The following is a 17,802-nucleotide window of genomic DNA, read 5'->3' on the forward strand; positions in this document are numbered from 1 at the left end:
GTAACAGAATACACAGAAGCTGTTAAATTTATCATACATATTTACTTAATCTATACAGAATCGAGTAGATAAAATCAGATTCACATTAGTGAAAAATCTCTACAAAATGTCTTTGAAAAGCAAAACAAGACTGCCTCTTAACAATTCGTATCCTCATGAAAGACGTGGGCTGTAAAAATAAAGCAGTGTGTTTAGCACAAACTAGAAGATATCTGCATCATTTTTTCACAGTTATTTCCATCTACAGTCTGAAAGAGGTAGATTTTTCTGCAACACCTGAGAATTGAATTGTGATAACCAGGTGTAATAAAGGCAGTTGCATACATAACTAAAATACTGGTCTCAAGACCAAGAAATGTATTCCTACAAGTCTGAGGATGAAATGGTCCATTATCCAAGACCCAAGTTTTCGCTACACCTTGGGGTCTACTGCCACTATAAATAATATACATCAAGATTCCATGATGGTGCAACAAATGCAATTTAAATGAATTCAACAGTTAAACCTTTTCCCGGCCAGCCTAGTAGCATTACAGTGTTCTAGAATATGATAGATACAGGGCGTGCTACAAAGCCACAACACTGGGCTGGTGAGGTGATCACTTTAGGGGAGGGTGTCCTTAGAGGGCCCCATTTGTTTTTATTCACAGGGTAATGGAAAGATTCTGAATGCATCCCAGACAGAATCCAAATCCTTTAAACATAATGATAGCATCTAGCTAAATACATGTAAGCCAAAAGCAGCAGGCCAAGTACTGTTAATCACATTGCTTTATGAAGCCCTTGAAGATATGCAACAGGTCCAAGATTTACAGTCTTCCACACAGGACAAGCACCACAAAGAAACGTGGTGGGTTACACACATGGCTTGGTAAAATGTTAAGAGCTGTACATCCAGCGGAGTTCTTGTGAAATGTGATTGTTAGTACTAATTTTAAGATAGATTATATTTCTGATATATGTCTTCATTTCCCCTGGGGGTAGGGGAATGAGTCCAGTATTTCACTTAGTAGCTGAAGGGGGTATTTATAAAAGGCTGTTGTAGGGTGTTATTTGTACTTCAAACTCATTTTGACCAGAGTAATTATAGATAACCTACTTGGTGGGTTTCTTCTACTATATGGCCCCTTGATTAGCATAATTGATGGTAGAAGCTTATATGTAATTCTCTACTCCAGGCACCGTTTCGTATCTGTTGAACAATTTCAATTCTTTCAACCCAGTTTAGACCACGAATGTGACAGGACTTTACAAGTAAAACTTTTAACAAAGAGAAAACCCTTTTAACTGGACAAAACGGAGTTTATTCAGTCCAGTAAGCAATTTAACAAGTGTCAGTTTGATAGTTTCACTCAGTGGAATGTGCTAACAGCAGTTCTAGTAGAACCTTTTTATTTCATAAAGTATTTCAATGCAAATTACACCAGTCAAGACTTGCTTCAGTGCAGCCTGATTAGTCATTTGCATAACTGAACCACATTCAACATTGAAGAAAACAAAAGGAAGTTAAAGAACTAAAGCAAAAGTTATGTGCTTAATTTCAAAATTTCCCCCATTCCAAGTGTAGATATTTTAATACTGTGTTTTTTTCTTTGGGAAAAAAATGACAGTAACAAAGAAAGGAACAAGAAATGAGGGGAAGCATAAGTTACAGTCCTGACTATGTAACACTCTGCCAAGTTTTCCCAAGGTAAAAATGCTGGTTCCAGTGTTTGTTTTAGAAATAGAAATGGTGTTAGTTACTGCTATCCATTGTTTAAATTGTCTTTTAAGAAGACCTAGATAGAGTACCTTGCTGGTGGGACTCCTATAAAACTGAACACCAACTTTCACATAGCCAGAAGGTAGTGAATGAACTTTTGCGTAGTGAAAAGACCACGTTAATTTACCCTCCTTGTCTTAGATCAATAAGGGCCTGTAAACGTGACCAGCAGTTTTCAAATAATTGGCTTCCTGAAGAAGTGGAGAATATGTACCTAAATCCCAAATCGAATATAAACCACCATGCTCTATAGTGAGCACCAAGTGGTTCAAATTCCACATGTGGGTTCTACCCTGAAATCAAAGCAGTATGACTTTAGTCACGTATACATTAAACCTGTTTGTCCGATGCTTTGCCTACATATTCTACTTTGTTCACAAATGACATCTCTATGTACATATTCTGCCAAAACCTAGAAGTAAAGGCTCATGGCCATCTCAGTTTGTCAAATGATATAAATATTATCAAAAAGCTAATCTCAATCAAATATGCTATGCTTATTTCTGACCCAACACTAGTGATTTATTTTTTCACTTGGCATTTAAATGGGCTATTAGACAAAACTAATCATCTTGATATTTTTTAGTAGCATTAATGGGAGCCAAGATGTTTAAATGAATATTGTCTTCACATCAAGGAACCATTATCCAAATGGAGTTCCTTTGTAATGGTTGGCCCCGTCTTGAGTGAAATTTTAATTAGAAAAATTATGTGCAAGAAGCAGGGAAGAAAAAGGACAAGGCAATGAACACATGCATTCCAATGAAGGGGGAAAATGAGGCAGATGTGCAACACAGCTGAGGGAAATTTATAGAATAAAACTATTCAAAACTGCTAAGCAGCTCCTGTACCACATAAGTCCAGTAGTTCTAAGAAAATACAGATATGGTAGAAAAAGTAAGAAAATTTTCACCACAAAACCAATAGTTACTACTAACAGAGAAAGTTATACACAAAATATATCTCTCAATACAGTAATCACACTTCACTTTAGTCAACTGACTCAATGCCTGGAGCAGAGCCTGGGGAAGAGAGCTTTTGTGTGGCGCTTCTCTCACTTGCCGCCTTGGCCTCCACTTCCAGGCGCACTCTTGAGGAAGTGTTTGGCTCCTGGTGAGAATCGAGGGTGGTACAAGGCTGCAGCACAGGTGGTACCAAGTCCCCGTCTGCAGCTCTGACAGAGACCTGCTCTTTCAGGACTTCCACCTTCTCATTAAGCTCATTCCTTTCTGTCTGAAGAGCCCTACACAGCTTCTCTAAGCGTTCCAGTTTTATTTGAAAGGCCTTGTACTCTTTATCACGGACAGTTTTCTGTAAGGAAAAAAACAAATGAGAGTTCCATAACCTCATTAAATACAAATTAGGATATTGTACACACACACCAAAAATGAACCGAGCCACACTGGAAACTGCCTATTTTATCACCTATTAAACATGTTCACTTTCTTCAGGTACTTGCTGACATTCTAGCTGCTAACTTCACTGAATACATATCTAAGTATATGAATTATATTTAGCAATACTGTTTTAAAATCTCCTTTCTAAAACATTGATGAACTGTTAAAGAAATTTATGATTTTCTTCACAAAGACTAGCAGAAAACTTGGGAGTCTAAGAACAGGAAATGCCTCAAGACTTGTATTCACGTGCCAACATTCTATTTCCTCAGTCTCACTGAGCTATCTTGGCCAACTCAAGATTCAATTTCTTGTGAAATATTTTAAACTAGTCAAGTTTCTAAAATGTGAAACAGTGATTGCAAGCTATACGTTACCTTACAAAACTGGAAAAAAGTATTTTGTTACTTTTCTGAAAAGACTATATCAAGGCAGAAAGAGGCAGTTGGTGTTTTGCTTGCAGGCTCTCTACTGCTGTTTCCCAAAGTGTAGGGTCCAGTCCCTAGACTGGCATCAGCATTACCTAGATGCCTGTTAGAAAAACAGGTGTCCTGACCCACCAGAGACCTAGTGGGACAGGACCTCTGGCTGGGGCCTAGCCATCTTGATTTTATAACAGGAGTTTGTACAGGCTCAAGTTTAAGAAATCACTGCTGTAGAAGAAAGCAAAAATCTAGATGCTTTGCAGCTATCTCTAACACAAGCCTTGGTGAATTAAATGCTGGTAAGAAGCTCAATCTCTCACTCAGGGCCCCATGTTTGTCCACCACTGTCAAGAAAGACAGTCTACTCAGCAAGGGTTCCAATATACGTCCCTTACCCTGATAGTCATTAAGTTCAGTTATCTAAGAATACACCTTAGTCACCAGATGTTGTGGTGCACACCTGTAATCCCATGGGCTTGGGAGGCTGAGACAGAAGGATTGCGAGTTCAAAGCCAGCCTCAGCAACTTAATGAGGCCCTAAGAAACTCAGAGAGACCCTCTCTTCTAAATAAAATATAAAAAAGGGCTGGGGATGTGGCTCAGTGGTTAAGCACCAATGGATTCAATCATCCCCAGTACCAAAAAAAAAAAAAAAAAAAACACAAAATAACACCTTAGTCATAGGAAACCACCTCACCTCTTCAGCCATTTGCAGAAGTGCTTTATTATTGTTTTCCCATTTGGTACGCCATATTATTGTTTCTTTTTCCAGTTTTTTAATTTTCTTTGTCATCTGTGAATCAACACAATTGCAAATTTAAATTCTAAATTCCATTTCTTATCTTTACTCCTTGTCATACAAGAAATGTTTTAATACTGCTCCCTCCCCCATCTCTGCATCTGCCTCGCCCAGCAGACAGCTGTGTGTGCCTTTATAGAAATAGCTGTCAGTAGCGGAGCTGACCTCAGAAGCTCCTAGGATGGAAAAAAAGTGGGGGTTTCATATGAGAAAAACAAACTTAATCTCCTAAATTTCAGAGGCAACAGGAAACTGAGGAAGTTGTTGAGCACCATGCTTTGAACTCTCAGTTCAGTACAACTTCCAATCCACCTCAGGAGAGCAAGAGACATGATTTCTTTTTCCCCAAGATATATTTGTGTGTGGTGGGGGAGTCCATGTTTGTGGGTTTCCTACCTTTAAATCAATTTCTCAGATTTTTGGAAGGACATAGATTTTTCAGCCCCACAAGAGGTTTAAGTATTGGTGCTCTGCTACAATATACAACATCACATCACTTTAGAACTATACCCAGCACAATTTAGGTAAGATTCCAGCAAAAACCAAAGTAATTCATCCTCACATCTCACAAGACTGTTTTACCTCAGATAAAGATAAATTGGGTCCAAAAATTAGAGGAATATTCTTAAACCTCTGCTACAAGAACTTGATATTCAGAAATAGAGAATGAAAATCTTCTCCTGTTAATCATCCACATTCTCAATATTCCTTTACCTACTACTGACTGCACACCAGCTCCAATCCAAGTAAGGGCACTAAGCCAGGTGTTGTTAAGGGAAACAAGGGTAAGACAGAGCCAGTGTGCTATGCCTTAGGTCATGACCCACAAAACAGTAACACAAGGCAAACTGGGACAAAGGCCATGGAAAGAGCTCATGGAAGATCTGGGTTAAGCACTGACTCAGGATTCCCTATAGCCACTAACATTGCCAGAGTATTCTCCAGAAGGATAGCAAATTTGGGGAGTCTCTATCTTGAACTCTGTTCCACCTCAAGAGTAAACACGTGTTACAGCCCAAAAAATACTTTCACTTTGCCTGACAGGTCTGCCTCAATTAGAGCATCAACTGAAAGGACTGGCAGGCAGAACTCATGTGCTCATGGAATTCTCCAGATTGCTAGGTCTAAAAATATCTCAAGATGGTAATGTGAACACCGTTAAGCTCAGGGTTACTAAGCACATGTTAATGCCAAACACTGTCTGAGATATTCTATTTTATGAAGGACAGTATTATTTTTTAACCATTTTTTAAAAGTGAAAGAATAGAAAGGCAAAGGGTCAACTTGTCCACAGTTACACATTACATGATGCAACAGGAACACTAAGCCAGAGCACACCCACTCAACCCCGATATAAGATCCAATAATCCTCATGACTGGCATCTGTTGAATGCTTACAAAGTGCTGTGTATCTTCTAAATATTTTTTAAAATCCCCCAATGTAGGAGTTGGAGATGTAACTCAGTGGTAGAGCACTTGCATAGCATTTGCGAGACCCGGGGTTCAAACCACAGCATCACAAAAATTTAAAAAATTAAAACCCCCCAAACTTAGCCAAGTATGGTAGTGTGCACTGGCAGCACCAGCTACCCAGAAGGTGGAGGCAGCAGGACTGTTTTGAGTTCAGGAATTCAAAGCTAGCCTGGGCTACATGGCAAACCATACCTTAAAAAAGAAAAATAACAAAAAACCCTCCCAATTTAAGAGAAACTTGCCAAAATGAGGATGTAGAGATATATATGGACATAGTTATTTAAATATACTAATCCTTAGCTTGATATCAAGGGTCTCTCTTTCCTTAATGCAGGCAGGACAATGCAATAGAAGCTAAAGAATTTGTTTGATCAGAGAAAGAATTAAAGTTAAGACAAAAAGAGAAGCTTAAAATAGAAAGAGGTGAGAGAGAGAGAGAATTCTCAACAAACCAAAATACATAATTTCTTTTCTAGGGACAGATGTCTAATTTCTAAGGACAGAACTTTCCGCAAGGACCTGGGAGCAATCCTCTCAAGTGGTAAAAACAAAGATCCCCCCTTATTTCTAATGACAAATTAGCTTCTTGGAGTACCACTCACTGAGTGCAAAATGACCAAATATGCCACTGGAATATCAGGAAAGATAAAATAAAATGAAAGGGTACCGCCAGGCATGGTGGCACACACCTGTAATGCCACCAGCTTGGGAGGCTCAGACAGGAAGATTGCGAGTTCAAAGCCAGCCTCAGCAATTTGGGGAGGCCCAAAGCAACTCAGTGAGACCCTGTCTCTAAATAAAATACAAAATAGGGCTGGGGTTGTGGCTTAATGGTTGAGTGTGCCCGAGTTCAATCCCCAGTACCACCCCCTCCCGCCAAAGGAGAGTACCATAATAACACAAACCCACCCAAGTAGTAGTACTCATGCTTCAAAGAGCTCATATAAATTCCATTTGATGTAACAGTCTACTAAAAATATACAAATACCTTTTCCATTTCCTGTCTGAAGGTTGTAAACAGTTCATTGCTTTTTGCCATAGTAGTCTGGAATTCTTCAAACTTATCCATATAAAGAGAAAGCTACAGGAAAATAAAATAAAATCAGGTAAATATGGTCTTACGTAAAAAATACAAATCCTCAAACTTCTAAAACTATGTGGTTAAATGTCAAGTTACTTGTTACATGTGAACAAATGCACAGCCAATCCTTAGGTACTAGATATAGATATAGATATAGACAGCTAAAGCTCTAACAACTCTCATAAATGCATTAAAACTCAAGAAATTGTGTTGACATTATTATAATTTGTTTAAAATACAGAAACATTTACTACCTTCATCCCATCAATAATAAAACCAAAAGAATGTCATATAGCTATAAATTTCATACACCTGTAATGCTTTATGAATCCTCCTCTCCTGACATTTGAAAACTGTTTTTGAGAAAAGAGTGTTCTCTTAGAATACCACCTGCATAGTTTGTAGCTTGCTCTCAAGGATCTCTCTTTCCTGAATGCATGCAGGAAAATGCAACAGAAGTCCAAGAATTGGTTTGGTTGGAGTACAGTTAAGAGAAAAAGAAACCCAAGATTGAAACACCAATTTTTTTCTTTAACTCCTACCTTCAAAGAATTTGTATTCAAGCTGAGAAAAAGCAAGGAAGCAGAATATAAAATGCAGTCACCTTTTTCTCCCCCTAGAATAAGCATTCAGAGCTACGGGAAACAAAGGCACACAGCATAGGTCAGAAAGAGAAGGAAAATCTCATGTGGAAGAGGCCTGGGCGAGGCCTCAAGGGTGCACTGAAGGACTTACTATAGACCAGGAGAGAACTCAAGACTGTCTAATGTCAATGCATCATTTTCAGGATGAGGAAACAGACCCAGAGGAATAGTGTTTTAATGAAGATCACAAAATACACATAAGCAGAGAAATCAAAAAAAATCAGAGGCCAAGAAATCTCATAAGCAGCACTGTATTAGGAATACTAAAGAGCACCAACTCACAGGATGTGGGGGGCAGGCAGTAGAATATGATGGAACCCAGCCCACCCACAGTTGCCGCACGGGAAGCACTTGGAAACAGGAGCTGCTGGATGTGGGAGGCAGAAGCAGACTTTGAAAACTTGGTTCTAGTACGGCTAAAGCTCCAAGAGGAAGACAAGCAAACCAGGCAGGCCTGTAAAAAGGCAAGTCCCTGGGCCAGGAGAGGAAGGAATGGAATGCAGAGCAGAGGTAAAAGAAGCAAACACCGAGACCTGGAGTCACAAATAACAGTGGTGCTCTTGCTAAGGAGCAGTACTGGCCTTGAAGGAGATTCAAAGCAGTATGGCCCATGATTTAAAGTGGAACATCCAGGTAATGGCTGTTCCAACTTAGAGTGCAATGCTGGCCCACAGTGAACAGTGAATAAAGGGCAACTATCGTCATACCTGGGCTTACATGGCTAGATTCCAAAACAGTGGGCCAAAGCACAGCAACAAGACTGAGTGTCTTCAGCAAATGTCATGAGATGACATGGTAAGAACAGAAAAGACAGACTTGGGAAGGACAGTTATATTTAAGTAGCAAAAAGAAAAATGAAAAAGAAGGATGGCAAAAGAAAATAACAATTGGGAAAGAGTGCTGAGGGCCATTACCAAGTAGGAATGACGCATCGAAATTTCCTTGCCAAGCGTACCCCATGCTGCTTAGAGGACATTTGATGGAACATTGCTGCTTGTGGAGGCGGTGTGAGAGCGGGAATAAAGAATTGCTGTTTGAACCTACAAAGCTGTGAGTGCCTCGTGATTCTGGTGCCTCCACACAGGTCCAGGGGCAATCGCGTTCTTCTGTCTCCCGCACAAACCACCTACTCCACGAGGCTCTCTCCCAATCCCATTTTAATCTCACGAGAACTCAATGGGAACAAGCAGCAGGAACACCCTAATCCCAGCAATAATCTTCAACTTCCAACTTCCCTAAAACCCATTATCTTAAACTGGCAACGCCTTAAACTCAAGGAGCCGGTTACTTCCTCAAACCTGATCAGCTCTAAACCCGAATCCGCCTTGGTCCTTGAGTAAGGTCACCTTATTAAAGCATGCATGCAATGTTCCATCAAATGTCCTCTAAGCAGCATGGGGTACGCTTGGCAAGGAAATTTCGATGCGTCATTCCTACTTGGTAATGGCCCTCAGCAAAAGAGGACTTCGAAGCACAGATCACAGACAACAGAGGCTATACTGGTGACTATAAAAGAATCAGAGCTGGCCTATGGCCTTAGTGAAGGGGCCCTCGGGTGACTCATTATCTGTGACTCCTAAATTCAAGAACATCTTCGGAGGCCATACCTTTTCTCTATGTTACTTCTTGGCTCAATTTACACAGACAACTAAAAGGATAGGGTTGGTAAATAAGGGGTTCCAATCTCCTGGCAGCATTCTGGCATGATCGTAACTGAGAACGAAATGTTCTAAAGACTTGTATCTGACAACTCTTGAATTTTTACTCTTAAAATATGTTAGCTTGCCGGGCACAGTGGCACACACCTGTAATCCCAGCAGCTTGGGAGGCTTAGACAGGAGGATCATGAGTTCCAAACCAGCCTCAGCATGGCAAGACACTAAGCAATTCAGACCCTATCTCTAAATAAAATACAAAATAGGGTTGGGGATGTGGCTCACTGGTTGAGTGCCTCTGGGCTCAATCCCTGGTACCCCTCCCCAAAAAGTGTTAGCTTGCTAGGTGCAGTGGCCCATATCTATAAACCTAGTGACTCAGGAAGCTGAACAGGAGGATCACCAAGTTTGAGGCTAACCTCATCAACTTTTAGTGGGACCCTAAGCAGCTTGATGAGACCATGCTTCAAAATGAAAAAAAGGTCTAGGGATATAACTCAGTGGTTAAGCACCCCTGCATTCAATCCATGGCACTCCCCCCAAAAAATTTAGAGGAAGTTAATGCCACCAACATTATAAAATGTTCCCAAAGAAAAATACCACCTAAAAGAGATGGTCATGGACTTATCCCAGTTTTAATGATCAGTGTATTTTAGTACTAGAGTGTTACATCCAAGAAATCTATATAATAAACAATACTTTTTTCAACAGAATATAATCCAATTAACAGAAAAGGGGTGAATTATAGATATACCTAATTTCAACTGTCTATGAAGACACAGAAAGCCTTCCTTATTCCTCTTCTTGGGGTAAGGAGATGGCATCTGCTACTCTGATGCCACAAAACAACCCCATAGAGTTTATAATAGAACACATTTACAGGGTCTGGACTGAAAAAGGAAGAAGGGCCCTGATTAAAACCACCACTTTAAGACTACCTGTGAGGGAACTATGTGGTTAGAAATGGTTTGTAAAACAGCATACATGCTCTCTGCACAAAAAGATTAAAGTCTATGAAATTGACATTTTATAATTCAACTTGGTACAAAAAAAGTAAAATATGGAAATTTATCAATATTTCTTTAGTGGGAAATTAGAAGGACACACATGGGAGCAGACTGAGAAAGGGAGACAAGTATCTGGAATCTTGGAAAGGGGACATAAGATAGGGTAGCCAGCCATACCAGTTGACCTGAGATAGTGGGTATAGGTCAGGAGGTAATGGGACATGGGTTTTCAGGACTAAAACCAGGCAAGTCCTTAGTACTAGAGATGATCCTGGTAACCCTAAGTGAGGAGGAAAGTTTCAAGGACATGTGACCTCTTCCTCAGTTTTGGTAGCTCTGGCTAGTAACAAGCAAATGATCTTAGAGGAGATTCAAGGTATGTATGAAACAAACCACAGATTTTTCTTAGAAATCCTATCCCCTGCTGTCAAGTTACCTGCTGTTTCAGTTGTACTTCTTGCTGTTTCATTTGTTCGTATTTGTGCCTCGATTCTGTTGCTTCTTTTAATAACTAGAAAACAAAAACATTCTGGCAAAACACTAATAGTAACTACAAATATAATTACAAATGACTATACTGGTCAGGCAGGTCTCATCCTAGTTCTCACATATTAGTACAAACCAATAAGGAACATTTTGTTCAATCAGTTGCCACTTACCTATATCTTCCATTTATTCCACTTGTTAGCTTTTACTGTATGAGTAGAAAAAGTACCTCAAGCCAGGCATGGTGGCACATGCCTATAATCCCATGAGGTAAGAGGATCACAAGTTCAAAGCCAGTCTTAGCAACAGCAAGGCGCTGAACTACTCAGTGAGCCCTATCTCTAAATAAAACACAAAATAGAGCTGGGGCTGTGCCTCAGTAGCCAAGTGCCCCTGAGTTCAATCCCCAGTACCAAAAAAAAAAAAAAAAAAAAAAGAAGAAGAAGAAGAAGAAGAAGAAGAAGAAGAAGAAAGAAAAAGTACCCTGGAGGCCTGAAAAGATTTACAAAACTCCAGGTTAAACTTTGTTTTAGGGGCTGGGGCTCAGTGGTGGAGCACTTGCCTAGCATGTAATAGAGACTGGGTTCGATCCTCAGCACCACATAAAAAATAAATAAAAATAAAGATACTATGTCCATCTACAACTAAAAAAATATTTATAAAAAAACCCTTTTGTTTTAGGTGAAAATAATTACATCTAATATTAGCAGAAAACACAACTAGGAGTTCTCAACATTATTCTCAAGATTAAGAAAGCCCATCTAATTCCAAGAGGACAGATGAGAATTGATAAAAGAGTGTAGAGTACAACAAAGAAATCTGAGACCTGGTTTTTAAGCATATTTTTAATATACAGGGGAGAAAAGAACAGGACCTTTAATTTCTATACTTGAGATTTTAAGACAATTATATAGTGCTCAGTGTAAAATTCAGTGAAGTAAAATGTCAAAGTAAAATGTCAAAGAAGCCTTGAAAAGTCCTATTGAATCAACCAGACAGCACATACTTATAATATGTGTAAAATTTTACACTCCAACTTTGGAAACAATAAACATTTCTTAAACATAGCATTGGCTATACTAATGTCAATTAACGTGGAAAAACCAAGCCATGTTAAAAATGTGTCTGTGAACCCTAGACTTGTGCTCAGCATTCCGTACTAATGTCATGAGGGCCACTAGAGAAAGGTCTTTATAACACACTTACCTTTGGAGCCTGGGCTATTTGAGTGAATGCTGAATGCCCAGTCCACATTTATTACATTTTTGTATAAGCACATTTTGTTGAATTTGCATATGAGCAATACATACCCAATGAAATGCCACCATACTCAATATAAGTATTGACAGGCTACAATAATGTGAGCATACACTCAGAATAATGCCAAGTCTATACTACTAAAATCTTATTTTAAAATTTCGGATGAGTAAGTAAACAAATGGTTTCTCTAGATTCAAACTGCTTATTTAAAAACAAAATGTGACTGTAGACAGAAGACCTGTTTGATTTCAATAAAATTACAAATTATCATGTGTTAAACATTACCACAATTCTTAAACCTGATAAGAAATGAAATAAAGGGGCTGGGGATGTGGCTCAGGTGGTAATGTGCTCATCTGGCATGTGTGAGGCCCTGGGTTCGATCCTCAGCACCACATAAAAATAAAAATAAAGATATTGTGTCCACCTACAACTAAAAATTTTTTTTAATTTAAAAAAGGAAATGAAATAAATATTTTAAGTACAGAAAAATCAAACAAGTACAGGTCTTTCCAATAACTTGGTCTGATCTCTCTAGTATGTTTGTGGTATAAAAAGTGAAAAAGAAAGCAGGTGCAGTGGCCAATGCTTGTAATCCCACCTACTCAGAAGGTTGAGGCAAGAGAATCACAAGTTGGAGGCCAACCTCAGCAACTTAGTGAGATCTTTGCTCAAAATAAAAAATAAAAAGGGCTGGAGATGTGGCTCAATGGTACAGCTCTTGCCTAGCATGTGTGAAGCTCTGGGTTAGAACCACAGTAACCACAAACACACACACACACACACACACACACACACACACACACAAAGAAAATTTCTAGAAGAAAAAAAAACAACTAGCATGGCCCAAGTACAACATTAAATGCATTGTTAAGTATAAATGTTTTAAATGGCTTTGGTTACAATTTTGGCAATGAGTTTTTTTAAGAAACAGAACTTACAAACTCTCTCTCTCTCTGATGCTTTTCATCAGCTTCTTTTATCAGCTGTGTTGTTTGCTGCAGTTTGGCGTCCACAAGCTGTTGTTGCAGTTCCTTATGTTTGAATACTTTATCAATATGCTACAGGAAAAGTAAAATTCCTTCTATCACTTCATGAAGAAATGAACACAATGAGGAGGACCTGTACCACCAGTTACAACACCCTGCTGTCTTCCTCATATGACCATAGAGGACTTTCAGTCCCTGTGCTTGAAGAAGCACTGCTCAACATACCTTGCAAATGGTCCCTCACCTACAGAAGCGCTGCCCCGTAGCCAGCCCTGTGGGACCTGGGCCATCCCCATCACCACCTTTGTACTTCCTGTTCTGCCCAACCCTGAAAATAAAACTTGGACTGCATCAAGACAAAGACAGATAAGGAGATCAAACTACTAAATCTATACATCATGCACATAATTCCTTTTTTATATCCATTAAGTTTTTCCAGATTTCTCAGATGGAGGCAGCATGTATGGTCAAGGTCAAAGTCTGGGTGATGTGTGGCCCTGGGCAAATTCCTGTTCCTCTGAATTTACCCACATCTGAGCTTCAAGATTACCATGATCATCTTGCACACCTGTGACAGTAACTGTAATGGTCAAATCATATAACACGTTGGTGCCCAAAACATATTAGACATTTGGTTCAAGCTCATTAGCATTTCCAAACAGAACTGTCACTTAATATCATTTATCTACAACAAAGTCATCAAAAATAGTACTCTTTCAGTTGTAATACTCTATGCGAAATACTAGTTGGTAGTAAGGCAGCCTAAGTAATAAGAGCACAGAAGATGATTTATCATCACCTACAAATGATTTAATCACTATTAATTATATCCCGAGCAAAGGAAGCATCTGATAATATTCAAAATAAATAAGACATAAAATACAATTTAAACATGTGATTTTAAAATTTTCTACAAGACTATCATATTAAACAACAAAAAATTCATTTAAAATATATCATGGCATTCAGCAAGAGAAAATTTAACCTCTCAGACAAAAAAAAAACTATCTTCAATAAACACAATACATAAATAAAAAAGATATTTTAGAAACTTGAGAAATATGAGCCAGTGAAATAGATGGACATTATTTAGATCTTGATTCAAATAATTTTGGGGGAATAATAAAAAAATAAGCAGAAAACTCTGAACAGTGACTAAATATATCATATTAAATGACTGATAATTTTTTAGTTGTGAAAATAATATTGTGGCCAGGCGTGGTGGTACATGCCTATAATCCCAGTGGCTCAGGAGGCTGAGGCAGGAGGATCGTGAGTTCAAAGTCAGCCTCAGCAATGGCAAGGTACTCGGCAACTCAGCGAGACTCTATCTCTAAATAAAATACAAAATAGGGCTGGGTATGTGGCTCAATGGTGCCCCTGAGTTCAATCCCTGGTACCAAAATAAAACAAAACAATATTGTGGTTATGCTTAAAAAGAATCCTAAGGTTGAGGATGTAGCTGAGTGGCAGAGTGCCTGCTCAGCATCAAAAGACCCTCCCTGGGGCTGATCCCTAGTAGTCACACACACAAAATGAGCTACAAATAATGGTAAGACAACTTAGATTTGCTTCAGAACAACATAGGAGAGTAGTTCCATATGCTCAAGCCAGGTAATATATTCTGTCTTTTAAAGTTTTCAATTTTTCATAAGAGTATTTTTTTAAAAAAGTAAAATTTGGTGAGAATGATCAAAATGAAAATCTTTTTGTCAGATGTGGTAGTGCCTGTGGTAGTAATCCCAGATATGAGGGAGGATGAGGCAGGAAGATCACATGTTAAACACTAGCCTGGTCAAATAAGTGAGGCCCTGTCAAAAATAAAATGAGGGCCTGGGATTGTAGCTCAGTGGTAGAGTGCTTGTCGGGCACTGGGTTCAAATCTCAGCACCACATATAAATAAATAAATAAATATCCATCAACAGTTAAAAATATATGTTTTTAAAAAATGAGATGAGGACATAGCTCAAGTGTCAGAGTGCTTGCTTAGCATGTGCAAAGCCCTGGGTTCAATCCCTAATATGGCAAAACAATGAAAAGAATAATAAAATCTTTTAACAAAACTAACAAGTTTTTGTGAGATTTTTTGTTTTGTTTCATTTGGTACTGGGATTTGAACTCAGGGGTACTTTACTTCTAAGCTACATCCCTAGCCCTATTTGTTTTATTTTAGATAAAGTAGCCAAGGCTGGCCTTGAACTTGTGATCCTTCTGCATTCTGAGTCGCTGGGATAACAGGTGTGTGGCACCATGTCCAATTCCACAACTAACAGTTTTTGAAAGGCTGAAGTAAAACTATAAATTAATATGAAATGTAGTTCAATACTGGAAAAAGTGACAGAGATAACACAATCTTTATTTTTTCAATCTGAATCAGCTATTTGAATTTATTTGTGTAAAGGATATAACATATAAAGGCACATCATTTTACTAATTTTAAAAGCACAGAATGCACCATGAACTAATCTGGCTACCACCATGAACTTCTAGACTAACATAAAATGACTGCAGATGTCTGAAGTGGAAGTCAATGAGCAAGTTCTATAGCCTGGATCATTCCAGTAAACATTACTTCAATGAATGTATGTGTGAGGGCTTAGAAGTAGGTTCCCTTTTTCTCCCAAACAGTATAAAAACCCTCATTTAGGGGTTGGGGGTAGTGCTCTCGCCTACCATGTGTGAGGCACTAGGTTTGATCCTCAGCACCACATAAAAATAAATAAAGGTATATTGTGTCCAACTACTTACATATATAAAAACCCTCATTAAAAAAATCATGAGGCTGGAGATAGAGATCAATGGTAAAGCACCGGCTTAGCATGCACAAAGCCCTGGGTAGATCCCAGCACCAAAAATAAAAAAGTAAAATAAAAAAGGGCTTGGGGGATAACTTAGTAGAAGAGTACTTCCCTAGTATATGCAAGGACTTGGGTTCAATCTCAAAAAAAAAAAAAAAAAAAAACACAAAAAAAACCAACCTAGAACTTTTTTTAAAAATCTGAAACTGGACATGGTGGTGCAGGCCTGTAGTCCCTCCTAGTTGGGAGGCTAAGGCACGAGGATCACTTGAGCCTGGGAGTTCAAGATCAGCCAAGCCAACATAGCAAGATCATGACTTAAAAAATAAAAAATCTGAAACGTGGGGCTGGGATTGTGGCTCAGGGGTAGAGCGCTCACCTAGCATACATGAGGCACTGGGTTCAATTCTCAGCACCACATACAAATAAATAAATAAATAAATAAATAAATTTTTTGAACACATAGGACCAGGTACAGATAGTATACAGATTATCACAACTATCTGGGATACAGGCCATTTAGGGGACCAAATATTTATTCATTATTCATTTGGATAAGGAAAATCATCTTTATGTGAAAATTGCCATCTTTCAGTATTATGTGGAAGATAAATATTATTTAATGTTTCCTTAAAAAAAAAAAAAAGTCACCAAATCCAAGGGCTTCTGGGTATTGAGTAATCCCAATTAATCCTCCAGGCTGAATAATGCCTGATCTTTTACTAGTAAATAAATAACTTCCACTATAAGTCGTAAAACATTCTGTGATAGTAGTTTTGCTGCAGTTGTGAATGGTGATATTTGTGACAAGCTGTCTAAATAAACCAAGTGTGCCTTTTTACCTCTTCCCTCAATGCGTACTGCTCAATGAGCTTCTTCAGCTTCTCTCCCAGTTCGATGTTCTCCTGGCGGAGTTTGGCATTGTGTATGTCATGTTGTTCCAGCTGGGCCTGGATTTCATTTAAAGTAATCTGGAAATGTGCCGTTGCTTCTTTACGTCGTTCTTCTTCCTCTCGTGCCTGCTGCATATTTTCCTCCTTAGTATTCAAAATAATTTCTGTTAATAGACCTATAGATAAAATACTCACAAAAAGCTGCTGATGTGGCTTCATTTTTGCTTCTCTGAAATGTTGCTTCTGAGCTACAAGTCCACCCCCTTACTTATGACCAGAAGATTCTCATTTAAAAGCAAGATACACTGGGCACAGTGGAGCATGCCTGAAATCCCAGCAGCTTGAGAGGCTGAGGCAGGAGGATCACAAGTTTAAAACCAGCCTCAGCAACTTAGCAAAGCCCTAAAGCAACTTAGCGAGACCCTGTCTCTAAATAAAATGTAAAAAAGGGCTGGGGATGTGGCTCAGTGGTTAAGCACCCTGGGTTCTAAATTCCCCGTACCCCCCCCCCATAAAAAACAGGGCAAGATAATTTCACAAAGTAAATGGTAACATGAGATTCAGATCTGTCCTGTTATAAGTACAATATAACATCAAAAATCCACTGTGACAAAATATAAGAGAGGAGCTTCTCCTGCCTCACTGGGTATTTAGGGCATCATCTTACATCAACCTGGAGATAAGACCTCCTCTTGTAGCTTACTCACTGGGTCACACATTCTACTTCTGGAGGAGTTAAAAGGACAAATGGAATCCTTATTTTTAAAAGATTACTTATTGGTCTGGGGATGTGGCTTAAGCCTGGCATACGTGGGGTGCTGGGTTTGATCCTCAGCATCACATAAAAATAAAATAAAGATGTTGGGTCCACCAAAAACTAAAAAACAAATATTAAAAAACTCAAAAACAGATTACTTATTGGGCTGGAGATGGGGCTCAGTGGTAGAGTGTGCAGGGCCCTGGGTTCAATCTCAACCATCAGCAAAAAAAAAAAAAAAAAAAGTGAAGAGAAAGCCTAGAGAATGGAAAAAACATCTTTGCCAGGACTCTTCTAAAAGGATTAATATCCAGAACATATAAAGAACTCAAGTTGAGTGTGGTAGCTTAGGAGGCAAGAGGATCACAAGTTTGA

The 17,802-nt window shown here is 38.8% G+C and overlaps 1 protein-coding gene across 4 annotated transcripts in view; it reads right to left on the minus strand.

The window, feature by feature from the left end:
- Nucleotides 1-22: 22 nt before the first annotated feature.
- Txlng (taxilin gamma) overlaps nucleotides 23-17,802 on the minus strand; it is a 53,357-nt gene continuing 35,577 nt past the window's right edge. For all 4 annotated transcript variants that reach the window (XM_005316006.4, XM_021722948.3, XM_040291681.2 and 1 more), the window contains 6 exons: nucleotides 16,620-16,814; nucleotides 12,931-13,050; nucleotides 10,680-10,754; nucleotides 6,845-6,937; nucleotides 4,282-4,377; nucleotides 23-3,073 (listed from right to left, as the gene is read on the minus strand). In XM_005316006.4, the coding sequence (XP_005316063.1) occupies nucleotides 2,753-3,073; nucleotides 4,282-4,377; nucleotides 6,845-6,937; nucleotides 10,680-10,754; nucleotides 12,931-13,050; nucleotides 16,620-16,814 (900 nt within the window). In that variant the 3' untranslated portion in view covers nucleotides 23-2,752. The remainder of the gene's footprint in view (nucleotides 3,074-4,281; nucleotides 4,378-6,844; nucleotides 6,938-10,679; nucleotides 10,755-12,930; nucleotides 13,051-16,619; nucleotides 16,815-17,802) is intronic.

The sequence above is a fragment of the Ictidomys tridecemlineatus genome, chromosome X, assembly GCF_052094955.1.
Source record: "Ictidomys tridecemlineatus isolate mIctTri1 chromosome X, mIctTri1.hap1, whole genome shotgun sequence".
NCBI lineage: Eukaryota > Metazoa > Chordata > Mammalia > Rodentia > Sciuridae > Ictidomys > Ictidomys tridecemlineatus.